The sequence below is a fragment of the Bacillus rossius genome, chromosome 1 (genome assembly GCF_032445375.1).
Source record: "Bacillus rossius redtenbacheri isolate Brsri chromosome 1, Brsri_v3, whole genome shotgun sequence".
Classification (NCBI taxonomy): Eukaryota; Metazoa; Arthropoda; class Insecta; order Phasmatodea; family Bacillidae; genus Bacillus; species Bacillus rossius.
This window is the reverse complement of record NC_086330.1, coordinates 347,873,345-347,900,735: the sequence shown is the minus strand read 5'-3', so window position 1 is coordinate 347,900,735 and position 27,391 is coordinate 347,873,345. Positions and strand designations below refer to the sequence as shown.

Here is a 27,391-nt window from a genome sequence, read left to right as displayed (position 1 = left end):
ATGAAATATTTTATTTTTTACTTTTTAGTTCACGGAACAACGAAAACTTTCTTTTTTTATTTAAAAAAATATATATTTTTATTTTAAAGTTTATATTGAATTTTTTTATTACTCGAAATGCACCTAAAAGTATTATTAAAATTATTTAAAAAAATACTCTATACAGTGTCGTAGTACATTTATTGCTGTTGAACAAATTACTTAAAATTAAACATTTTTTACTTTAAAGTTCATGCAACAATAATAGCGTTTTTTTTACTATTTGGTTTATATTGAATATAAATTTTATAAATTCCTCGAAATGCACCAAAAATTCAAATTTCAATGTCCCGAAAATATGGGGGGCAACTGACCCCCACCCCGCGAGGGGTCCGATGGTGCCCGAAGGCCTCGAAAACAACGTACTTTAATTTTACCGACTTAAAAAAAATCGGTGGTAAATGACTCCCCCCCCCCCCCCCCCCGGGTGAAAAGGAGGGGGGGGGGGTTTCCTAATGGCTCGGACTACAAATAGGAATTAAAAGAATTTCTCCCTCCCCCTCTTTCCAAACCCTAGAAGGGGGAGGGGTCAACTTCGAGCAAAATTCCCACCATGCCCGGCCTCACGGATACACAAAAAGTACGATTTGCACTGTTTTGAAGTAACGACACCAATTAATTAGGACATTTTTTGAAGTAGCGCGGTACTAAATAAATTCGGAGTAGGGTTTCTTTTTCGTCCACATAAGTTTTTTTTATTTCCATGCGCGTACAATAACGACACTTGCGTGAATTTAATAATGTGACGAATCAAAAATCGATAGCTTACCCTTTCCGTATTAAGCCTAATTAAAATTGTACAACAAATAATATTACGTAAATGTATTGTCCGACGCCTGCGTGCGTGTGTTCAGCCAATGTTTATACTACGACAGCCATCTGGTGAGTACGGCGAGAAGCTTTTGAGGTTCGGTTAACCTCGTGCACGCCAAGCTGCGCTAGTTGCTAGTCGTGTTTACAAAGTTACTTCTGTTTGTACTGACTTGCTTGCACGTGAACGTAAAAGTTAATCTTATCATATCTTATTAAACATTGAAACACAGCTTATATGTTAATATTTTGATTTTTTTTATAACTCCAGAATGTCGTGTTTGCACCTGCTTAGTGAGGAAATGTGGGTGGCGTGGCAATTATGCTCTGCAGCCGGTCGGTGGATATCAGTCTGTAATGAGGCGTGAAAGACCGGGAAGATATTAGTTTTGCCATGCCACGCCCCAAAAATTTTATAAATCCAAGGTGGCGTGGACTAATTGCTTGTAAAAGTTTTTTTTTTCTTAACAAAATTCAGGGTACACGGATCCTCAGTAGCGCAGTTTGATGCACCCTGGCCTTAGATGCGCGAGGTGTGGAATTCATATATCTCTTGCCACGTAGTCAATAAACTATCGAAGGAACTGGGACAACTCAAAGCCTAAATGTCCGGGTAAGAATCCGAACTGCGAACACTTATTTTGTAGTGATCCAGTAAGTTTCCATGTAAACGTACAAATTTGCACACATCTGTAATTTAACATAAATATTTCTGTACCATTTACAAACAAAATTACAGTGAAGTTAATTTTTTTTTGACGTGACGTCTAATAAATCGATGAACGCCGGCTGCACGCACAAAAAAGTGTCCCGTTACGCACATTGTTCCGTCACGCTGTGTTCCGTTACGCACTTGTTCCGTTACGCTGTGTTCCGTGACGGCGAGTGCAGTAATAATAGGTTATGTTACAATTGACTAAAAAAATTATGGTGATTCATATAATTAATGATAGATATTTGATTACATGTAATTTATATGAAAACTTGTTCATAATTATATTTAAACTTTATAGCTAAACGCCAGTTTTTAAAATTAATTACAAGTCATCTACACGTGAACTGTTTCGTCGACTCTTTAAAAAGTGAAGTGAAAAGTTAATGTGGTTTTCATTGCTTATTACAACAATAATTTCGGTAATAAAGGTTAATTATTCTTGTATTTTATAAATCTGATTACTAGTAGGCCTATAATTTCAAGTATTTATTCTTTTATTATTAAAAATAGCTGCCCGACTCGGCTTCGCACGACTATACTAATGGAAAAATATTAAGCCACATCTCCCATTTACAGTAATGGTAAATTAAAAAAATTCAGTGAACAGTTATTACAATGCTGTATAATGTACCGGAGAGAAAATGAATAGCACCAATGGTTTCCCGACTCGTGCACGCAACGTACAACTGATGTACCCGTACTTCGCTACGGCAGTCTACAGTTGCGCCGCTCATTATACATGCCCCTCCTTGTGGGTACGCCACTGCCGCGCGATGCCCGTTGCCATGGAGACGCAGAAGGCATGAACAATGATAAATCCTGTTCTCATGCAGACAAAGTACCCACTGTTGCCTGGTTTTAACCACCCATGGGATCTAATTTTCTGAAAATGTCATCTTGCGTAACATAAGGAACATTACTGTGAAGTTTCAAGTCTGTAAATTATATATACTTGAAAAAAAGGGCAATAAAAAAAACAAATTAAACACAGAGAGAGGAAAAAAAGAATAGTTTAGGTTTGCGATTTAAAGTGATAGAAATTATTTAAATACTAATTGAACTCTTATGAGGGTACTTGATTGCTTCGTTGTTAATATCTCACTGGTGTTTTTTACTTGTATGGGAAAATTAAGAATGATAAGGCATCTAGTGCGTGGCAACAATGTTAATAGGCAATAGCGCCTGCGGCATTAACACAGACTTCGTACGTGTACTGCATGTTGTATCTAACCCCCTCCAACGCATTTGATTCTAAATTGGACTTTTAGTAAGGATCCCTGATGTTATTGATAATATAATATAGCCTATAGTCTTCCTCGATAAATGTACTATCCAATACTGAAATAATTTTTCAAATCGGACCAGTGGTTCCTGAGATTAGCGCGTTCAAACAAACAAACTCTGCAGCTTTATAATATTAGTATAGATAAAAATGATTCAATTTTATTCATAAAAGTATGCAATCATTTCATCAATGTTTTGTCATGACGCTGTCACGTTAAAACTATCGTCCGTAAACCGACTTTACAGACAACCAATTTTTTTTCTTTCCCGTCCAGACTATCCGGAAGACAGCAAGTGCTGCAGCCCGTCCTCCTGGGCGGTGGACGAGTGGCGCGGGGAGCTGGGAGTGTACTTCCAGCTGCCCAGGCCCGGCAAGACGGTGAAGAAGCTGGTGCTGGAGAAGTACCTGGGCCACGGGGGCTGGGTTGCGTACACGCAGGCGCTCCTGGGTCCCGAGGACTACGCGACGAGCGGAGGAGCGGCCCCGCCGAACACGTCCACGTGTCCGCACTACGTCCGGGAGGAGGTGAGCGCGGGGACGGACGAGCACCCACCGACTCGCTTACTGGAGAATTTTTTTTTTGACGTGACAACGTCTAATAAATCGGTGAACGCCGGCTGCACGCACGAAAAAGTGTCCTGTTACGCACATTGTTTCGTTACGCTGTGTCCCGTTACGCTGTGTCCCGTTACGCACATTGTACGCACTTGCGCTGCATCTATTTCTCTTCCACTAGACTGTTTATAAAGTGAAGTGCAAAGTGAATGCGGTTTTCATTGCTCATTACAACAACAATTTCGGCAATGAAGGTTAATTATTCTTGCATTTTAAAAATCTGATTACTAGTATAATTTCAAGTGTTTATTCTTTTATGATTAAAATAAAAATGATTCAATTTTATTCATAAAGTATGCAATCATTTCATCAATGTTTTGTTATGACGTCACGTTAAACTATCGTCCGTAAACCGATTTTACAGACAACCAATTTTTTTTTTTACCGTTCTGAATTCAAAAACAGAAAAAAAAATTATGTTCTTTTACAAAAGATAGCTTTGGAAACCAATTTGCCAAGAAATAGTTTGTAAAACTAAAAAAAAAAAAATATTGTAACTTAGTACAACACACGGCTATGGTTATTTCCGCATGTATGAAATACGTTTTTTTTTTCCACGATAATACTGAGCATTTCTTAAAAAAAATGTATAATTTTTATATTTTAATTGATATTTTACTCAAGCATTATTTTTTTTTAAACCATTAAAAATATTTTCAAATATTCAATAATTGGACTTTGTTTCATTTTGCTTGTTAATGTGCGCAGTTAATACTGGAAAGCTATTCAGGGAACGGTTTACAACTAGCTTTTAACTATTGGAGGTACTGGGACAACACATTGCATGAATTCCCAGGTAAGAATCCTAACTTAGTATTACTGCGAACACTGGTTTTTTTAGTGATACAGTTGTTTCCATGTAAATGTAAAAATTTACAAATATCTGTAATTTAAAATGAATACTGTTCCATTTACAAAAAAAAAGTGTAATTTATAACAAACACCGTCTTGTATTAGTGTAATTGTTGAACATCCTGGTACAAGAGAATAGCGCGAATTTTGCAGGTTTCTTCTTAAGTGCGTAGGTTTGTGGAAAGAAAGAAAGGTTGTTTGGTAAAGAGGGAGAGGGAAAGGCAATATACAAAGTGAACGTTAACTTATATCTTATTAGAGATATTATATAAAAACACAGCGAAACATATTGTAGCACAAATTGTCAAATTGTCCATACTTTGTACAACCTATTATTTGATAAATATTTATTTTTAAAAATTAACTCCTACTAAAAATGTAATCTGTGATTAAAATATTTCTAAAATTAATATTATTGAACCATTAAATTATTTAAATAGGATTTTCAACTTTAATTATAAAAAGTTCTTATAACAAGCGCCAGTGAACAACTGTCCACAGTGAAATTGAGTTACATTACGATTATTAAATTTTGGAAAGTGCAAATAATTAATCGAATTCTATTTTTTCAGTTCGGATATCACACTTTTCGATTCATCTCTAGCGGACTATACAGACTCAAGTCTTGCAGTTCAGCCGAGCTTAACATAAAAACAGCGTTTAATGAAACAAGCTTGAACTGTACGCCTCATCACAGCACTTTTATTGGTGAATATTTAGAGTAAGTATTCATGTTGTTCGGGTATTACTAAAGAAACGTTGTTATCTAGGTAATAAAAAAATTAAGTTTGGAGTATAAGTCAAAATGTTTGCTTAATTTTTACCTATCATGAACACAGAATGCAGTGTGATTATGAAGATAATGATTTTATTAGAAAGTAGGATTGTTACAAAATAATTTTTCTGTTCTATATTACTGACGTAAATAATATTTTATTAATTTGTTTTCAAGGTTATACTGACCAATATAGCCTATGATAATATATTGTATTTATTTAAAAACTGATTATTCTAACATCGTAGCAACAAATACATCGTTTTTTTTATTTTATCTTAGCAAAAAAAAAGTTTTAACAATGTTCAAATGGTATGTTGTAAGATATTAAAATATATAATTTTATTTATAATTGTATTTATACTTCTCGTCTTTAGGTTTTATCCCACTCTCTTGTTTATATCACTAGAATAGGGATGTCAGATCGCTCCCAAGCGCGATTAAAATATTGATTATGGTAGAATGCTCTGGCTTTCTGGTGGTTGATAAAAAATACACTTAAAATTTCGTTACTTGTGCTATAAAATTGCACATTCGAAGGAGATAAGCGGATATCTTGACTTGAGCTAGCATGCGATCTTATACTTCAAAACGACACTCGCTGACTTCAAATATACTATCTGAACTGTATTGTATGTTTAAGTATTAAAAAGAAGCTTTTCCTTCAATTCTACAAAATGGTGGTTAAATTTAGATGGAGATTGTAAAAATACACACAATTAAAAATAGGATTTAAAGCATAATCTTCATTTTGCGAGGAAACTAACCCTCACAGTATGATTGATATTTGTTTTAAATATAAATATTGCCAGTGTAACCTAGAGTGTCATAGATTTGTAAATAAAAAAGAAAATGATCACTGCAGAAGTTAATTATAGCAATATTTAAATCCTCGTATCTAGCGTTGCCTTTAATAGTTGGGCGCAAAACACGTATCAAAATTTCTTTAAATATCAACTTTAAAAGGTTTTGCCGGCTAACTCACTTAGTTAGAGTCATGAGTTCTTTAGTACTCAACCACTAGGATAGTCTCTAGTTGCAATTTATTCCTATTGGTACACACATACCTGATGAAACTATTTCTTGGTATACAATTATTTAATTATTTAATACAGCCAAACATTTTATTTAAAACTCACTATTCACAATCCGAAACTTCCATTTTCATTTTAAAACTTCTCTTTTTTTTTACAAGCCAGCAAAGATAATGTACTTCTTTGCAAACACAAAGCACATAAAAAAAAAAAAAATCTTTTCTCATAGTGTTCATTCGAGTCCAAAGACAAAATAAAAATTATTCAGTTTCATAGTGCTGTGAATATGGCATATTTACAGATTGCCGCTTCCATACTAAATTTACACATAAGTTTGTTAAAGTTTGTATGTTTATATTAAACTATGGAACTGAATCACTGCAGAGGGTTGGTAACACTGAGTGTGCAGCAGTGGCGTAGCGTGCCATCTCGGCGCCTGGGGCGGGAGACCCATTTTGCCGCCCCCATTCTATAGGTGCTTAATTAAAATTAAATTTCACATGCAATAAGGTACCTTTTATTGAAGTTAAAATAGGATGAGCGGTTTTACAAGCGGATTCTACGGGCCTTATGAGCAGCGAAGTCAGAAATAACTTTGTCAAAATCAATATTAGCAGCCAATTCTTGTTCAATCGACAATATAGCCAAGTTTGATAGTCTAGCGGGGCTCATAGTAGATCTGAGGTAATTTTTTATTAGCTTCAACTTCGAAAATTTTCTCTCACAACTTGCAACACTAATCGCCAAAGTCAAATATTTTCGAATCAAGATGACTATATTTGGAACCGAAATTACGAGATTCAGTTTTTGAATGAACTGAAGGAGCTCCAGTGGTCCTTTACCACTTATATCTTCCTCTGATTCAGAACAGGCAACAACAACAAACTGCTGAAGACGCTTCCGCTCCATCTTAAACTCGTCCTTGTCGATGTCTTCTAATACATGGGTAAGATCACACTCGAACTTGCTGTCCAAAAGTTTCGCTGGCATCAAAAATCCGAACTTGTCCGATATTTCTTGAATTTGCTGGAATCGAGTCGTCATTTCTTGAATGATCTTGTCGAATGATGAGATAATCTCTCGACGGATTTCCTGTTCGTGAGACAAAGCTGCATCTTCAGAAGATTCATCGCCATGCATGCGTTTTTTCCTGCGAATTCTTCTCGTTTTGAGTTCGATTCCGAGTTTTTCGCAGAGAGTCTTAGCAAAGTCAATTGCTTCTTGCACGAAACGGTCTCTACTTTCCACTAAGAGGGTTTTTAAAGCGCAGAGTTTTATTTGCATGTTAAGGTGTGTCAATATTTTGCTAGATTTCGCCTATGTTAATTGGTATTTACAGCGGTGATACGCCCGGTGCGTATCTATATTTGTATTTGTATTTGTATTAATGTGTTCTTATATATTTTTAATGCCTTTTTGGTAATTATATTTAATTTTCAGAGCTCCGAAGTATATGATCAAATTATAATTTTTGGGGGGAATTGTTAAAGTATTTTTTTAGTATTATTATATAGCTATTTTTATAAGTAGTAATAGGGTATGTATTTTATGATGGATGCGCCGATTTGTGATGAAACGATATATATATATATATATATATTTATTAAATGTTGTCATATAAATTTTGCGTCTTTTAACTTGCTGCCTCCTCTCACTGTTCGCAACCTTATTAGTATTTTTTAAGCCTGCTATTAATTTGGGTTTTAATATTTTTTTGGGTTTACCTGCGCTCGCGGTACGGGGCAATATAGGAGTTTTACTGTGTCCCGGTTTGTGGAAGTTGTTTGGTTTTCCCTGGGTTAAGGTCAAACTTTACAGTACAATGCGTAGTACTAAATTCAATGAGTGCGAAAGAGAGGCATCGACACGGGCCGACGCGTGAAACAAAAGATTTTGTATGAGTAATGAACATAATAAGGAGTGCCGCTCAACTCGGCTCGCGCGCGGCGTGATGCGATGTTGCCGTTCGTATGTAAACAAACAAACGTTATAAAGAGCTCTGTCAGTGATTTCGCAGTTTTTCTTTTAAATAAATATTAAAAAATAGTTGGTGTGCAAAATGTTAGATAAAAATGTAACATTATAGTGTGTCTGACACATGTAATGAATGAATTATAGATCAGATCTCAACCCGCTTCACCGGCGACCCGCCCCCGCGGGCTGCCGCCCGGGGCGGGCCGCCCCCTCCGCCCCACCCACGCTACGCCACTGGTGTGCAGACGTCGTAAACTGTTCCGATTCCTCGCCGCTCCAAGCACAGTTGCACGTAGTAAACAAAGTCTCAGCTTACCTTGCCACTGTTGTCAGGAAACACTTGATGATAATACTTTACTGTGGCCTCAAAATAAATTTGTTTTTCATCTTCGGTTGTGATGGTGTCATCGTTGTACCCCTGTCCTAGATGAGAGTATCCTCGTCCGATGTCAAATACTGACACATCGTTGCCGTAACGAGGAGTCGTCGCATTTCCAGACAATCCCATGTCTGGAATACTGCTGATAGCAGTTCTGCTGCGGGATCGCTGGGAGACTTGGGATACCAGACCAGTGTGCATGATCAACAATAGTATATACTTTCGTTACCATTCTCGTCAACCATAAACACTATGTTGATGTATTCTACGTCCGTACAGTTACTCGTCGTAAATTCTTCTATAACACACGTCTCACACTGTATTTGTCATTATGTTTAATCATTCGCGCACTTAACGTTAAGCTTTCATTATTACTGGAACTGTTCGTTTGCGCCTTAAATATTATATCGAACCTCTTCACCACTTGCGACCCTAATAAAACTTATTCATAAAAAAAAACTTCTTCAGTGATCATTTTTCATTAACCTTAAACAATAGCAAATTAAATATTGGATAATTATACATAATATACTATAATCGTTAGTTACAAACTAAATTGTAAGTATTTAGGATATGTGGACGAAAGGGATGTCCACTTCAGTGTCACGTAACCCTGTGGGATTACAATTACGAGTTTTGTTTGTTTCCTACTGCGAGACGAGGAAGTATGCTCACAAAAAAAATTAAAGAATCACACCATAATTATATCAAGCAATACACTGTTGGGATCAATATAGATTAGTTTAGACATAATATTATGTTTGCACGGCAACGCGTGTATGTGATGCTGACGTATGACTTTATCTGATACCAATACTCTACTTAGAACGGCTGTATTCACTACTATTATATGATTCTCATATATTGTGTCATTAAATATAGGTAGACTTATACTTAGTAGGGTATAAATACATTTTCTATGCGTGTGTATACAATGCTCATCGCAGGAAAAAAAATTATTGATTAACAAAGTGCGGGTCAATGGTACAATAAATATTTAGGCTAACAGTACATCCTAAATAGGTCAACGCCTAGGAATTTGAACATTAAAGTTCGTACTGAACCTAAAATAGCCTGGGAGTTTACACATGACTCCAAACTAAATAAACTGGATAACGAATACAAAACATTAAACAATAAACACTAAACATGGTACACTAATCCAGTTCACCCGACACTTGTATTCATCAGTTTTCCTTTTAACCAAACAAAATGACCTTATACACACCGTTGAACAAATTGAGGTTAATATAAATGTCCTCAACATTTTTTTTTTTTCATATTTATACTGACACAATAATACCGGTTGACGTAGTTTAAAGGTAATAGTAGCTTCATACCGCGCTGTTGGTTTCTTCATATTACAGGAGTATGATATGGCCTTAATTGATTTATGTTGAAATTACCAATATGTTGCCCAGTCGTAACATCTTGTAGCGTGTAGCAATTTTGTCTAATTATGCCTGCCACCTGATATGGTCCGCTGTATAACATGAATAGTTTACGTGTGACTTGTGACCACTTGTTGCTTGTTGGTGCAGTCCTTTTTAGTACTAGATCTCCAACCTTAAAGTTGCTAATGCGAGAGGTTTTATTTCGCTTTTGGCGACCTTTCGCTTCTGCCACCAGACGATCGTGGACAAGTGATTCTACTTCCTCCCTCGTAGGTAGTATTACATTGGTGTCGTCTCGTTCAGGAAGATAGTGTGGTGGAATTACCTCCGACCGTACCAGACAAAGAACCTCGTTAGGAGTTACACTTGTGGAGACATGCATGGTATTATTGAGCACACATTCAATAAACGGTATGCGATCTCGCCAAGCCTGTTGAGCGTCGTGACAGTAAACACGTAACATGTTTCCCAATGTTCTCATCTGACGTTCTACGGGATTACTCTGCGGATGTCTAACAGAAGAGGTCGTGGGTGTGGTCCCCAATTTCCTTACGCCTCTCTGCCACACTTCACTGGAGAATTGAGTACCCCTGTCAGAAAGCACGCAGTCTACTTTGCCTACAACTTCGGTGAAAGCCTTGAATTTGGCGAGTACCGTCTTCGCGTTCGCATTTACTATGGGATATAGTTTTGTATACTTGCTGAATACATCCATAACTACGAAAATGTAACTTACTCCCGATTTGGAAGTGGGTAATGGGCCGAATAAATCCACAGACACCAATTCCAATGGTTTAGTAGGTAGAAGTGACTGCATCTGACCTCGTAGCCGCTCCGGCGTGTGTTTCGCCTTCTGACATGTGATACACGACTTAGTGACTTTGGCTACCGAACGTGGCATGTTAGGCCAGTACAACTGACGGCGGATCGCCTCAGTCAGCTTTCCTGCACCAACATGTCCCAGAGTTTGGTGTAATTCCCAGGTAATTTTGTTTCTTAAAGATTCAGGTATAACTGGTTTCCACATTTCTTCGAAAATGGTTGGTTTGTTTTGATGGTAAAACAAGATACCGTTCTTCGTTTTGCAATAATGCTGATTGATCTTGTGTCTATCATTGCATTCCTCTATCTTATGGTTGATTTTCTGACAGAATTTATCATTAGATTGATGTAATGATAAATCTTGTAGCAATTTTTCCAGTGTCTTGTTTTCTCCAACAACTGCAGTTTTAATTGGCGCTACAAGGAATTCCTTCGCCTTGTTGTTATTAAACAAATTATCAGCCCCAGACTCAGGAATGCGACTTAGATAGTCGGCCGCGATATTTTCCGTACCGCGTATATGACATATTTCAATATCGTATTCTTGCAACAACAACCTGTTCCCGAAGGTTTTACCCGCTTTCAGGCAGGTTAGTGCTTGATGATCGGTAAGTAACTTAATCTTTTCTCCTAATAATATGTCTCGAAACTTTTGTACTGACCAAAAAATTGCCAGTGCTTCCCTTTCTGTTACGGTGTAATGTCGTTCTGCGGTGTTGAGAGTTCTTGATGCCATCGCTACTGTTTTTTCACATTCTTGTTCGTCTAGTTGTGTAAGCTTGCACCCTAACGCAAAATCAGAAGCGTCCGTGTACAACCTGAATTCTCGTCCTTGAACAGGATGATTAATAACCTGTTCTTCTAAAAACAGTAATTTGAGTTGTTGAAAGGATTCTTGCTGACTATTTCCCCAAATCCACACTACGTCTTTCTTCAGTAAGTTGAACAGAGGTAAAGCAATTTTCGCTACCTTATCGCTATAATTGCGATAAAAACCGACTACTCCTAAAAATGCGCGCAATTGCTTCACATTCCTGGGTACGGGAAACTCTCGGATAGCTTGTAGTTTTTCGGGAGCTGTCTTAATACCAGTTGGCGTTAGTATATGTCCCAAGAAAGGTAGTTCTTGTCTGCAGAATAAAGACTTTCGGAGTTTTATTGTCATTCCTGCAGATTTTAATTTTGTCAACACAATGTTGATGTGCTCTAAGTGTTCTTCAAATGTATTTGATGTAATCAAAATATCGTCCACATACGCTCTTGCGAATGCATCACATTCTGGACCTAGAGTAGCTGCCAAACAACGAGTAAATTCGGCCACAGCGTTATACAAACCGAAGGGTAACACCTGGAATGTGTACTGTTGGTTTCTAGAAATAAATGCTGTGTACTGGCACGAATCTGGATGCAGTGGAATTTGCCAGTATCCCGAGGATAGATCAAAGGTGGTTAAGTATTTTACGCCCTGGTACAATCGCAATATTTCATTGGTCTGAATGGGACTCTCACGATCTTTAATAGTGATATTATTTAAAGATCTGGCGTCTAAGCACAACCGTACCGTTCCGTCCTTCTTTCGTACGCAGACCATGGGATTAACGAAAGGACTTGCCTCTCGTTTTATTACATTCCAGTCCAGCATCAGTTGCAGATACTCTGTTGCTTCACTAATGTATTTAGCCGGAATAGGATAGGTTTTCTTATGAAATGGCTCGCATTCCTTTACCAAAATTTTTGCTTGATATAACCTGTTGTAACCAGGTCTGTCACTGAATACCTGTTTGTGTTGACATAACATTTGATAAAGTTGCTGCATTTGTACATCAGTTATAGTACGTAGATTGTTTATTGCTCGTTGTAAATCCTCAACAGTTGCACACATAGCATCGTTGACTGACATTGATATTTGTTGTGTAGGGTGAGTTAGTCGTAGCATCCCTACAAAGCTACCTCGTATCTGCCATTTCCCCGTTGTTATCGTAGTAGGGACTCGACATTCAGGTGATGTTACCATCCACTTGTCGAAATCCAAAACAATACCGTAGTGAGACAAAAAATCCGTACCTAAAATCAAAGTTTTAGCCAATCCTCTTACTACTAGTGCTGTTGTGGCTTTACATTGTCCTAAACCTTCAATGTTCAGTAACACTTAACGGTTAACCACGGGAGATGCTCTGGAAGTAACGCCTATAATTTTAATGCTTGGCACAGGTATTATATGTAATTTCTGTCCCGAGTGCTCCAAGTGCTTTACAAATTCTTCATCAACGCAGGTAATTTCGGCACCACTATCCAATAATACCGTTATTTCCTGGCCGTTCACAGTTAATGACACCTCCGGACATACTAAATTACAATATGGTAACATTTCGTCTGCTGATTCTTCAAGTAAGAAATCGCGCTCATTTTCTTTTAATATCACCGTTGCTAACAATACCCTATAGGGAATGCTGTTGTATGTTGGCATGCTTAAGTGTAACCCCTGGTCTGGCATAAGGTTTGACAGTCGGGGTAATCCACCATCAAACCCTAACAGTTTGTTGATGACCGCTGCCTGTCGTTAAGACCAGTAGTGAGGTCATCAGTCATGTTGCAAAGTGGTTGATCCGACTGTAATGTATTGACATTAGGCGGTATAGGAGCCTGTCTATCAAAATAACCCTGAGGTGGATATGAGACTATCGGTGGTGGACAGCTGAAATCGGGACGTTGCTGAATCGTTGCAGATGATGTCAGCTGCTGTTGTGGCTGACGGTACTGATGGTGTGACGACCCACTGTCTGACTTCCGACGAGGCGAAGCTGATTCCTCTTCGCGGCCGCTGTGTTTGCTCGACTGTTCCTCCCGCTTATTATTTCGCGGCTGTTTTTGTAGTTGTATTTGGCTTTAATTTTCGTCGTCACTGTCAGCTCGGTTGCGTTTTCCCCACCAGTTGTTTCTTTTCTTTCCTCCTCTATATGACTTGTTCTGATAGCTACCTTTACAGTACTGCCAACTGTTAAGGTTCACGTGCCTAGTTTCATTATTTCCCTTCCATGGCTGGTACAAGGGCGCTGGTTTTTGCTGTGTTGGCTTCTCTACTTCAGTAGAGTTCCGTGACAGTCGTTCCAATCGGTCGAATGCTACTAGCTGTTCACGAAATTCCGTGATGCCGGCGAAATTTCTTCCGGTAAAATGTATTTGGTAACTAATTGGGAGCTGAGATATAAGCATAGACACAAATTCTTCAAGATCCATTTGTAGATCTAAATATCTCGTTTTCTCATACATTTGTGAGAAATGATTTTCCAAGGATTTGGATTTTCCTGGATAATATTTCTCTGCATGCAGGCGTAACCTCAAATTTCCCTGCACTCGTGTATTCCAAAATTGTTGTCGGAATTTGTCTTTGAATTCGACGTAAGTGTGCGTTGAGACTTGGCTCAACTCCCACCAATAATATGCGTGATCTTTAAGTGCCGAATTCATGTATCGCAAACATTCTTCGTCTGTCAAATTAAACATGGACGCGTAGTCTTCAAATTTTTTAATAAATCGCGTTGGATTTTCGTTTTCTCCAGCTGAGAACTGTGGTAACGACTCAGACCATTGACGAATAGGGTGATGCATAACCGCTACCTGGTCTAATACTCTCTTACATGACGTAGGTCTAGGCGAGTCTTGTGCCTCGTCGTGCGTGTAGTTAACTGAGCGAATACGCTCGGGTGTGTGCTTATCAGCATTGGTCGTTACATCTGCTGATGGTACACTAGTATTAATTATATTATCTAGACGTAATTGAAGCACCTTTTCTTCCAGATGTACTACACGTACGTCTAACTGTGCGTTAGTTTCATTATGTTTTTCCTGTACGAGTGTAATGCGTTCGTCTACTTCAGCATGGTTTTGGTTTATTGCCTGGTTAACTATTGCATGACATGCACTGTTTATTTCATTAATGTTGTTACTATTTCGTGCAGCCTGCTCAGCTATTTGTTCTACACGACCTTCCAATTGGTTATGACGATCAGTTATTTCCTGAGATAATGCATGAGTTGAATCATCACATCGTTTCCGTACATCTATCAGCTGTTGCTTTGTACTTTCTATATGTGTCTCCAATCTGTTACTGATTGTTGCAACACTGCTATTTACTTCATTCAGTCCTTGCCTAAATTCTTGCGTAAGCTCAGTTTTAAGGTGTTGTGTTTGTTGCGTAAGGTCAGTTTTAAGGTGTTGTGTTTGTTGCATAAGCTCAGTTTTAAGGTCAGTTTTAAGGTGTTGTGTTTGTTGCGTAAGCTCAGTTTTCATTTGTTGTAAACTTTCCATGACCATATGCATCATGGAAGACAAATCCGTCGGGGATCCTGACGGACCTGACTGCTCAGTTAACATGGCAGGCTCTGGCCGCTCCAGATGCTGGCTTGCCTCTACATCGTCACTATCTATTTGTACAGGAGACGCTACAATGGGTTGCAACCTATAGGTAACTGATTCTTCACTGTTATCCCTAGAATTACGTACAGAGCTCGTGCGGCTGCGTCCACGAGTTTCCATTGTACACTAATTATAGTAATCACAAAAAAAATTACAACTAGATTTTTCGAAAGGCCCCACGTTATGGTGTCAGTTCTGCAAGGAAACTAACCCTCACAGTATGATTGATATTTGTTTTAAATATAAATATTGCCAGTGTAACCTAGAGTGTCATAGATTTGTAAATAAAAAAGAAAATGATCACTGCAGAAGTTAAATATAGCAATATTTAAATCCTCGTATCTAGCGTTGCCTTTAATAGTTGGGCGCAAAACACGTATCAAAATTTCTTTAAATATCAACTTTAAAAGTTTTTGCCGGCTAACTCACTCAGTTAGAGTCATGAGTTCTTTAGTACTCAACCACTAGGATAGTCTCTAGTTGCAATTTATTCCTATTGGTACACACATACCTGATGAAACTATTTCGTGGTATACAATTATTTAATTATTTCATACAGCCAAACATTTTATTTAAAACTCACTATTCACAATCCGAAACTTCCATTTTCATTTTAAAACTTCTCTTTTTTTTTTACAAGCCAGCAAAGATAATGTACTTCTTTGCAAACACAAAGCACATAAAAAAAAAAATCTTTTCTCATAGTGTTCATTCGAGTCCAAAGACAAAATAAAAATTATTCAGTTTCATAGTGCTGTGAATATGGCATATTTACAATTTCATGCAGATTTTAGTCCTTGATAGAGCTCAGACAAATCTGACCAAAAATAACTAACAAAACATACTTTCAAATAAGTCTTAGAGTGAAATTACTCTTCTCAAACATTGCCAAAGATTAAATATTTTATTTTATTAGTTCAGTTATTTTTGATCGACTTACATAGTTAATACTACCACTCTTGATCACTATTATCCGCATATCAACATATATAATTCAATCTTGCGCTTTCGCATCACAAAATTTATCGCAAGAGCCACAGTCATAAGGGGGTGATTTCCTAAATGCATTGTTATACAGTTTTGTTTTTGTTCTTGAATTTCATCGAATATATAAAATAACTAAACTGAATTGTTATTAAATCGTTTTTAATAATTCCATACATGTTTATTTGAAGCTTTTAAGAACGTCAAATGCATATATATATATACATATAATATATAATCTCACCAGATAACAGACTGTTAAGTTCTTTAAAGTTATTAATTAACAATTTGTATGTAGTCTCTATGGTTAAAATTGTAGTTTTAGGATGTTACTTAAAAGGTCTTTACCAAAGTTATAGAATCCTTAGTTCTTCTTTGTTTTGACAAAAACAAATGTGTATTGTTTTGTGAGAGATTTCCTATAATTGAAGAGTTTTACGGTTTTCACGATGAAGGCTACATACCAACGGTTAATTCAAAACTGTAAACAACGTGATTACTTTATTTCAGTAGGATTTATGTATTTATATACTTACCTTCAACGTTTTTAACGTTAAAAAAACTTTAATTGAATTTTAAAAATGCTATCAACAATTACATACAATTATATAATGAATTACATTTAAATAATTTTAAAATATCTAAATTATAAAAGCCCAATAATTTAGTTTACTACCCCCGTAGTAAATTAAGCTACGCAAATGTTAATTCTGTATAAAGTTAGAGCGTAGTCGCATTAAAGAGGTTTGCGGCCATACACCTGTAAGAACACTTTATTAATTAATTCTTTTTTCAGAAATGATACAGCCAGTGTGATTTTCCCCTTCCAACAAGGACCGACGTTCAGGATGGACAAGATATACACGCTGCTGTATTCGAACCAGACTGTTGTAAGCCAATGGACCGTCAGAGCCCGGAAGGAGGTGAGGTAGTCAACAGATAAAGAGACCGAGACAAATTTGCGGGGTCAATGACCTCCAGGATGGACTCCACGATCCTCTGCACATTCGGGCAAATGCCACCCGTTCATTGGCTGCTGACTTGTGAGTCGTCTCGATTGGGTAGCCTGTGATTCGACACTTCTATGACTGAGGGTCTCTAACTGGCCAAAAATCCTCCCGATTAACAGTGAAACGAATGGCAGAAGCAGCACAGATGTATAATTGTTTTAATTTTTTTTGCATATCGCGAAATGAACCCGCGAAATTTTCCGGCCTCTATTAATAGAGCAAAGATAATTTCACTGATTCAGTGGGTAGAAAAGTAGACTTGAAGCACATATACTTACCTCTGCTTCACGTTGATGACTTGACGTCAGCGCTCTTGACACGCCCTCGACGACCATGAGACGGTTGTTAAAAAGGTTTCGATGGCCTTCAGGATAGACTGCACATACCCCTGTACACTCGGGCAAATAACGCAAGTTCATTGGCTGCCGACTTGTAAGTCGTCTCCAGCTGGTTTGTCTGTGATTCGACCCTTCTTTGGTTGAGGGTTCATAACTGGTTGAGATTCGTCCAAATGAACAGTAAGCCAATAACAAAATTATCTAAGAGGTATATGTGTTTGAATTCTAGCCTATAACCGAATGAATCCGCGAATTTTGCATGTCTCTACCAATCACGTGTAACCCGCTAAAGGATGTGACCTAGTTATCAACCAATGAACGCCATAAAATAAGTCTTGATTGTACATAGACAAGTTGAGTCTAGCCTGTAGTGAAATGAAACCGTAAAATAATCGCAGCTATATAGGTACTAATTAATCGGGACTGGAAAAAAAAACTCGCGGTTTCAGTGACCTCTATGTTAGACTCTACGATCATGTATGTACTCGGGCGAACCATATCTTCTAATTGGCTCTTAACTCATGAGAACTGCGGTTCATTAGTCTTTGTTTAAGGTTATTTATTGGGACAGAGTCGTTCAGATAAACTGTGGTCCAATCACAGAAACAGCAAAAGGTAAAAGTGTTTTTTTTTTAACCTATTGCAAAATGAATCTACGAATTCTTCCGGTCTCTACTAATTAAAGTTTATTTAATAAAAATTATATCATGAAACAAGTAAATCAGATGTGCTTGTACTCATATTTTCGATTTGCCATATTTGTTCTACTGATCTTCAACTTGAGAAGTTACTTTGGATTATAAAGCTTCTCGGTAAGTCATAAACATGGACCGAAATAATTTACGGTTTATTTACACAAAAGGCTAAAATTCAAACAATTTTAATCTTGGGCCTGCTTATGAGATTAGCGCAATGTTTTCTGTTAATAAGTCTGAAACGCAAAAAGTACCGAATAGCCTATGGAACAATCGAATTAAGTAATCTCAATTCAGCAACCAATAAACAAGGAATATTGCCCGAGAATCTAGAGAACTAGGGAGTTACCTAGGGGTCACTGAACCCATGAAATATGTCAGTCCATGTGTACAATATATCCAATCCTAATGAGGTTCGTGAAGAAAATACAAACAACCAAACGATAGTCCTAGCTCTAGTATTAGTCTATACATAGGGGCATGCATATTTCGCGAAAGGATTTCGAGACCAGTTGTGTGTTATGCCACTGTAGAATCTTATGTGTTTCGTGATTGGTTGAGTTTATTTCAGGTGCGTGTCCACTGCCGGCACACAAATAACTGCAATTCTGTGCGGGAGCGAAAGCGTTCTGAATGGCTCGGCCAAGTAGGACAATGGCTTCTTTTGCAGACGGCCGCCAATCACAAGGAAGAAAACGCTAACGCGGGTACACGTTGTTACATTATAATGAGTGTTTAGTTCTTTTCGCGAAAAATACTTGGCGCTATCTATAAAATATGAAATCTACGCCTATCAAATATTTTGTGGTGACATTATTTTGTGGTCTTAAAAATTCGGTTGATTAACTACTATAAAATTTAGCTTTTAATAATAAGCCACTTAGTAGATACTACAAAATGGTCTTGTTCTAAACACAACATATTTTTGTAGAGTCTTCTATATTGACAAAATTATTTAGTTTCCACCGAAAATTTATATTTTTACACTGTAATATGAAAAATACTTAAAACTTATCTAGCAGTGCTTAATTATAGTTTTTTTTTCAGGATAACGACCGTTTGATATGCGAAGCCAATGACAGGAGAGTACATTACGATCCTGTGCCCGTAAGTAAAGTATATATTTCTTACATACGTATTCGCGCAATTAAACATGCAAACTAACATGACTTTTACATGGTCTGTGGCACAGTACTACCTGTCGAAACAAACTTCTACGATTCACATACCATTTGCATAATAAATGTTTAATTAACGTACTGAAAAATGAAACGCCCAAATAGGAAAACCTTTTTAGCCTGATTCTTTGTTTAAAATCGCACAAAATCCTAGATAGAAGTACCACTCAACGTATGATACTGCCCCACCCAGTTTATAAACGAGTTTATTAAATAACTATTTTGTTTTTATAATCAGAAATGAAAATATGGAACGAAACAAATAAAATATGTTTTGAAAGGTTTTTGTGCATGGTACCAGTATTATGATCACAATTTACATAGTTTCATGCGTTTTTGATTTATCTAGGTATTTCTGGTTATTTGCTTTCTATATGGTGAATAAGTCATTTGAACTTATTTTTATTTAATTATCGTTAGAAACCGGAAAAATTCGTGGGTTCAATGACCTCTAGGATAGCCTCAACAATACTCTGCTCACACGGGAAAATGCCGCCTGTTAATTGGATTGTGAGACATCTTACTGGATATTCTGTGATCCGATACTTCTATGGTTGAAGGTCTCTGATAAGCCCATAATCCTCCAAATAGAGAGTGAACCAATGACAGAAGCAGCACAAAGTTATAATTATCTGAATGTTAGCATATCAAAAAATGATTCCGCGAATTTTTCCGGTTCCTACCAATTATCGTTTCCATGGTTAATACACACCACGCACGCACACACACACCAACACACACACACACACACACATATATATGCTGAATGAAACGTCAATCAATAAATAAAATTCTGCACCAACATTCGTAATAAATAGTCAGTATTACCTAATAAAATGTATTTCATGTATACAAAAATAATTACAGGCATTCTTTTGCAGAATATTGAAAGATATGAACAAAAATTCAAGGTGGACAACTTGAAGCCTGGGTTCTATATACTGGAGGTAAGTTACTACTTAAAAAAATTTGGATCGTAGGTATTTGCGGCCATTTTGTTAAGTTTCTTGTCTTGTATGATTTAGCTGCATCAAGGGCGAAGGTTTTGGTCGACATTGTAGTCGCCATCATCAATTGGAAGCTGATCTTATTTTAATGGGAATAAAATTATCGTGCTTCAATGTATAATGTATATATATCTGTACACATTTAGATACAAAAGTATTGATGTCAGTGTGGTAATTAGAAACATAGATTAACTAATATATATGTATGACTCCTGATTTTTTTTATTTTTAGGTTGTCCATATTATATATGATGGACCACCTAGAAAATTTGTATGATTTATTATTTATCATACAAGTTGGCCTGCACACACATACAAATACACTCACACACTATTAGAGGTGTGATCAAAAATACGGTGAGTGAATTTTTATAGCAGCAATTGCTGCTGCAACATCTTAATTAATTAATAAGCCCGACAGCCTGATCCGTTGAGATAGTCGGTGTCAAGTTTGGACAAGTTGCGACTTGTCAGTCGGCTTCCAGAGCCTGAAGAGTGAGCTCGTGTTTACCATGTCTGTCATGCATCATGGATAGAGACCTAGAATTTTCGCGCATTCGTCTGGCCTCAGGATAGAATTCAAAGTCATAGGCGTGCTCAACCTATGTTTGCATTCTCATTGGTTGATTTCCCAGCGAGGAAATTTTAATCCTTGCTAATTGGCACTACCTGTTTCGCTCACTTCTCTCCTAGCTGGACAGCGTTGGCTTGTGACTAAATGAACGTGCGAAATTTCCGTAACTCTAATCATGGATTTCGAACAACGCGTTAACATTCTTCTTTTGTTTGCGAAACGGACACCAGAAAAATGGGTCGTGCTAAAAGAAAAACGTCTTTACACCATTCCCGACGTTGTGAAGGCCACGACGGAACAGTTGTAAGGCCCTTCCAAAAAATCTTCCAGAAATACTTCCAATCACGGAATCAGCATTGGGATAAGTGCTCATCGCTAGCCAAGAGACGTATTTTGTAGGAGATTAGTTCAAATATTATATAAGCTTATTACTTTGATCGTAATCAAAACAGTCACCGTATTTTTTGACAACACCTCGTGTGTGTGTATATATACATGCATATACACAAACACACACTCACATCTTCGTTGTCAGTAATAAACACTTAATGGAAACTAGCAAATCATTTTAATGACACCCCAAAATTTTGATGAGGGTCTATATTTAACAAATTATTTTGTAATTGTAGTTGCCAAATTTTATTTTTATTTGTTAAAGTATGAAATTTTAAATAAAACGATAGGATATATAAAATTTTCTTTACATCTCGGGTAAACTGAGTATTTTTTTTCCCCATGTAGATAGATAACTGGTGCGTACTTTACCTTTTTTGATTTGTACATTATGAGCTTATATACTTGAAAGTCTAATAAAAAACTATTAAAAGTCCTTTGGAATTAAATTATGTAAGTTCATTACTTAATTGAAAAAATAATTCTTTTCAGGTTGAGTCAATTGGCCAGCTAACAGTTGAGCACACAACTTTAAAAGTATGTAAATACGTGTACGAAATTCAAATAAGTAAGTAAACAAGCGACCATTTTTTATTCAACATAGCTCAAATAAGAGTAATGATTAAACTGGTTCACCAAGTTTTCTTTACTTTTTTTTTTCCAGATGTTACCAACCTGCCGGCAGTTATCAAACCACCGAAACTATCACCGGAAGAAAATTTAACTATTTCATTTGCAATAGTTCTGTTGACAGTTGTTGCATTTTGCAGCTTATGTTACCTCGTTTATTTGCTACGAAGACATTTTAGTCATCCTCAAGATGGCAAAAAATTTGGTAAGCTGAAAGAACATTTTACTGTAAAAACATATGAATAGTATTCAAACTTTAAGGATTATCGTGATCTAATCAACGAGCCATACAAGCAAACTACGAAGACAACAGCTTTTTAACACCACTAAATATTTTGTCATAATTGATCCCAAAAAATATCTTGTGGTGTCAATAAAATAAGTTTTAAGCCATGAAAAAAAAATCCCTTTTATTATTGAAAGCAAAGATTCGCTGTCACTTAAAACTATAGAGCCATGAATATTTTACGTATTTATTTCGCTACGGAATAAACTTCCCTGTGTTACAGCCAAGCAGTTATCGAGTGCTCATTGGTCGATAACAAGGTCACATCCTTCGCTGGGTCACACGCGATTGGGTAACCATTCCTTCTTCTTGTTCGTATCTTCCTCAGGGTTTGTCCAGAGTACTGTAGTACAATAGTACAATAGTACTGTAGTACAACAGTACTGTAGTGTGTCCCCTCATAAACAAAAGTTTCGATACATTTTGAACATATATGTGCTTCAGGTATGCTTTGATATTGAATAAATCCGTTAAATAATCGTGGCTATTCCAATAAACCTTCGAAAACACTACACCACCAATATTTTTTTCTAGTATATGTTAAGAAAATATTTAGTGGCAGCTAAAAAAATTGTTTTTAGTGTACAGAAAGAATTCAGTATCGTTGACACATTGTGCGTCTCAGTCTCGAGTCAGCCATGAATATGTGCGTAACGCTAAATTTTTCATCTTGTTTGCAAGCCAGAACATGTAAACGCAAGGTATTACCAAAGAACCGATGAATAAAAAAATATTCTTTTGAAACTTGTGCCTTCTGAGCTAGGAGTTCACAAGTATTACGTATACATAGATATCGGAAAAAGCCGCGGATTCATTTAACGACAGGCTAAAATACATATATATACTATATATATAGTATATACTTTTAAGCTGCTTTCACTATTGGTTCACTGTTAATCTAGACAACTCCTAGCCAATAAGAAACCCTTAGTGAAAGGATTATCGAATCACAGGCAAACAAGTTTATACGACTCATGTCATCAGCCAATGAACTGGTGTAATTTACGTATTGTGTAGTCTATCCTGAATGTCATCTTGTGTGATAAATTTAAGTTTGATGGTGCTCATAGATTGTTCAATACTTGCCTGTCTTCTAACATAATTAGAAAATATAAATATAGATAAATATTAATAGTTTCATATTCAGTAATTTTTACTACATTATAATTTAAATAATTTCTCAGTGAAACATCCATGGGAATAAACCTTAAAATATGTAAACTTAGAAGACAGCTTCCATTTTGATTTACTTTTAAAACTTAAAATACGACTTCATGAAGATTTTAAGAAATTACTAGAGACCTGTAAAATTCGCGGATTCATTTCGCGATAGGATAGAGTCCAAATACTTTTGACATTATTTTGCTTCAGTGATAGCGCCACAGTTTATCTGAAGGACTCTGGGCCAATGAAAAATCTTTAACAGAAGAATTAGCGAATCACGATCATTCCAGTCAACAGGTGTTACGAGTCGGTAACCAATCAGCAGATGTAATTTGCACGAGTGCATAGAGGATCATGGAGTCTATCCTTTAGGGATTTGAAATCGCGAATTTTACAGGTCTCTAGAAATTACATATTAAAGTCATGGTTTCAGTTTAGAAATATAAAAAATTCTGATCTGGGGCTGAAATACGAATTGACAGCACACACTTGTAGTTCCCTCAACAGAAGGGCCCGGTGTGGTTTAACACTGATCTCACACCAGTACAACTCGTTTGGAATGGTTTCACTTCACAGATATCATCAGCACGGCTCCAGCTAGACAGAAGGTTCTGCTTCTGTACGCCAGGGACTGCCCACAGTTCAATGATTTGATGGCTACATTTCGGGAACTCCTGAAAAAGAACAATTTTGAGGTCAGCATTCACAAATATATAAATTTTAACTTTAAAACTTTACTAAGATATTTTTCGCTTGGATAAATTTTCTTCTTAATATATCTTCCTACTGTACAAAAATATTTATGAACTACTCGCAGTGGCTTGTTTATAGGGACCTGCAATTTTGCGTTGTTATTTAGAAAAAAAAATTCATAGACCGGAAATATTTGCGGATTCATTTCGCGACAAGCTAAAATTCAAAAACGTATAACTTTAAGTTGCTTTTGCTATTGGTTCACTGTTTATCTAGAGACTCTGGGCCAGTAATAAACCCTCAGTCAAAGAAGTATTGAGTCATAGGCAAGCCAGTTGAGAGGTCTCTTAGCAGCGAGTGGACCGACGTAGTTTGTCCGCGTATAGAGAGGACTGTGTTTTCTATACTGAAGGTCATATTTCTACGAATTTTTCAACTGTCATATATATTAGTAGGGACTGAAAAAATATGTGGGTTCAAAGGCCTTCAGGGTAGATTACAAAGTCTTCTGTATACTCAAGCAAATGCCACCTGTTAGTTGGCTGCTGACTTGTGAGGCGTCTCGACTGAATAGCCTTGTGGTTAGATACTTTTATTGTTTATGTTCTCTCATTGAATGTTAAGTCTTTCAGATAAACAGTAAGCCAACAGCAAAATCAGCCCAAAGGCATTATTTAAATTTTAGCCAATCTCGAAATGAATCCCTAATTAGATACGTCATTAATAGAGACCTGTAAAATTCGCGGATTCATTTCGCGATAGGATAGAGTCCAAATACTTTTGGCATTATTTTGCTTCAGTGATTGAGCCACAGTTTATCTGAAGGACGCTGGGCCAATGAAAAATCTTTAACAGAAGAAATAGCGAATCACGATCATTCCAGTCGGTAACCAATCAGCAGATGTAATTTGCACGAGTGCATAGAGGATCACGGAGTCTATCCTTTAGGGATTTGAAATCGCGAATTTTACAGGTCTTTAGTCATTAATATGTAGATAAATTTATGTGCGGAATTTCCGTATCTCTATGTACAGAGACCGAAAAAATTCGTGGTTTCATTTCGTGACAGGCTAGGATCCAAAATGCGTTTAACCTTTTTGGTGCTTCAGTGATTTGAACCTCAGTTTGTCTGAAGGTCTTTGAGCCAAAGTATCGAATTTCAAGCATTCTAGTGAACAGACGTCACGAGTCATTAGTAGGGGCATGAATTTTTCGCGAAAAAAAATCTGAACGCCTATTAGACTGCAACAAGGGATACCCGCACCAGCTGTTTCTTCCTGGTGATTGGTGACCGTCTGCGAGAGAAGTCGCTGCCAAACTTGACCGACCCACTCAGGACGCGTTTGATTCCGCACTGAATTACAGTGATTGGTTTTGTAACAATCGACAAGTACCTGAACAAACAAACCCCTCACTCAATCGAGAAAAAAAAACCGATTATGCTACAGTGTTTTAACTTTCAGTTGGTCACGGACTCATTTCGCGAAATATGCATGGCTCGGGGCATGGAGTTTTCGCGAAAAGATTTCGAGACTAGCTGTAAGTTAAAACACTATAGCGTCGTCTGTGCTTCGTGATTGGGCGAGTTTCTCCCAGATACACAGTAATTCAGTGCGGAAGCAAACGCTTTCTGAATTGTTCGCTCAAATAAGGCCACGACGTCTCTCGCAGACGGCCGCCAATTACAAGGAAGAAACCACAGGAGCGGGTATACCTTGTTGCAGTCTAATAGCCTTTCGGGTCTTTTTCGCAAAAAAAAAATATGCCTGCCCCTATGCATGGCCATAGTCATTATAGTCCGACAACATTGTTTTCGACCTGCGCAGACCCCAGTGTCAGGCGGCGGTCACGTGATTCCAGTAAGTTGCCTGTTGCGCGCTGAATACGCCGCTCCCGAGGATAGTGCTCCGCAGGTCGGTTTACTCGATACGGTAATTCGTTAGTGGGCATACCTTTCAGCCACATCGCGAAGAGAGTGAAGTATGTTCGTGTACGTTGTCCTTGAGGGAGGAGTGGCAACTCCCTACCTTCAGAAGTGTGTCAAGTTGGCGACCACACATTGGAATTTCAAGGTCAAAATTTGTCACAAACTAGTGCTCAATTTGTGCTAATTTGTGCCGTAGAAATCAGTATATATAGTATCAATCAATCAATATAGTAAGTTGGTCGCCAACCTGACGTCAAGTTGGCGACCACCCAAGGAAAATATCAATTTTTTGGAATGAATTTTATGTCACGAATTAGTGCTCAATTTTTGCTGCCAGAAGCCAAAATTTCGAGCTTATCGCAACGTAAACTAAAAATTTATAGCCCTTAATTCGTTTTGCACATGTGTCAAGTTGGCGACCACACATTGGAATTAAAAGTTCAAAATTTGTCGAAAATTAGTGCTCGATTTGTGCTAATTTGTGCCGTAAAAAGAGAATTTGTGCTGCATTACATAAAAAGTTATTGCGTATAGTATGTATCTCTCCAACTTAACTTCAATTTGGGGGCACTCTTAAAAATATCAATATTCTGAAATCAATTTTATATCTCGAATTAGTGCTCAGTCGTTGCTGATAATAGCCAAAATTTCATAATTTCAGCTGCATTATATAAAACGTTATAGCGTATAGTACGTTCGTCAATTTGGGACCACCCGTTAAAAATATCAATTATTTTGAAAAATTCAATGTAACGAGTTAGTGCTCAATTAATGCTAATCACAGCCAAAATTAAACTTAACGTAAACTTTATATACAGCAAGATTATCATAAATTTAATAATAATTATTGTGCAAAAACAATAAGCGTATATTTGATAAAGGCCATATTCCCATTATTTTTCCATGAGTAAAACAGCTGGGTATTATGCTTTCTATGTCGGTACGAGAAGAAGAAACAACTCTGTGCTGATAGGGGTATTTGAGCTTTAGTGAGCGTTGTTGTTAGCTCTTGATCAACGAAGCGCTAGGGGCGACGAAAGTAGACACAGAACGAACATTTAACGAACATTTTATGCGGAATCTATGTTGAAGACTCTAAACTTGTGTTATTTTTGGTTTGTACTTTATGGAACTATGGAACGTAAATCTGTGGTTATAGTATTCCAATAAAGGAAACGCTACCAGCAAACTGAAATGCATGGCGATATTAATACGCTTCGTATTTTTTTTTTTTTTTGCAATTGGGGAGATTTATGGAAATTCTGATATCACCAATTAGCTCAATAAAAATTATTCAGAAACTTCTCGGTGCAGTAAGCTCTTAAATTCTACATGAGATAATTCGGCACATTTTGTAATCCGGCACCTATCTAGACGCTCACGCTCGTATATTTCAAGGCGA

The 27,391-nt window shown here is 37.0% G+C and overlaps 1 protein-coding gene across 2 annotated transcripts in view; it reads left to right on the top strand.

Annotated features, from left to right (window-relative positions):
- The window catches only part of LOC134528194 (uncharacterized), a 72,621-nt gene that overhangs the window by 28,268 nt on the left and 16,962 nt on the right, over nt 1-27,391 (top strand). The window contains exons 4-11 of one of the 2 annotated variants that reach the window (XM_063361584.1): nt 3,124-3,374; nt 4,889-5,037; nt 16,891-17,017; nt 19,185-19,244; nt 20,197-20,262; nt 21,782-21,857; nt 21,930-22,124; nt 23,946-24,064. In XM_063361584.1, the coding sequence (XP_063217654.1) occupies nt 3,124-3,374; nt 4,889-5,037; nt 16,891-17,017; nt 19,185-19,244; nt 20,197-20,262; nt 21,782-21,857; nt 21,930-22,124; nt 23,946-24,064 (1,043 nt within the window). The remainder of the gene's footprint in view (nt 1-3,123; nt 3,375-4,888; nt 5,038-16,890; nt 17,018-19,184; nt 19,245-20,196; nt 20,263-21,781; nt 21,858-21,929; nt 22,125-23,945; nt 24,065-27,391) is intronic. The other variant, XM_063361585.1, reaches the window with a different exon arrangement.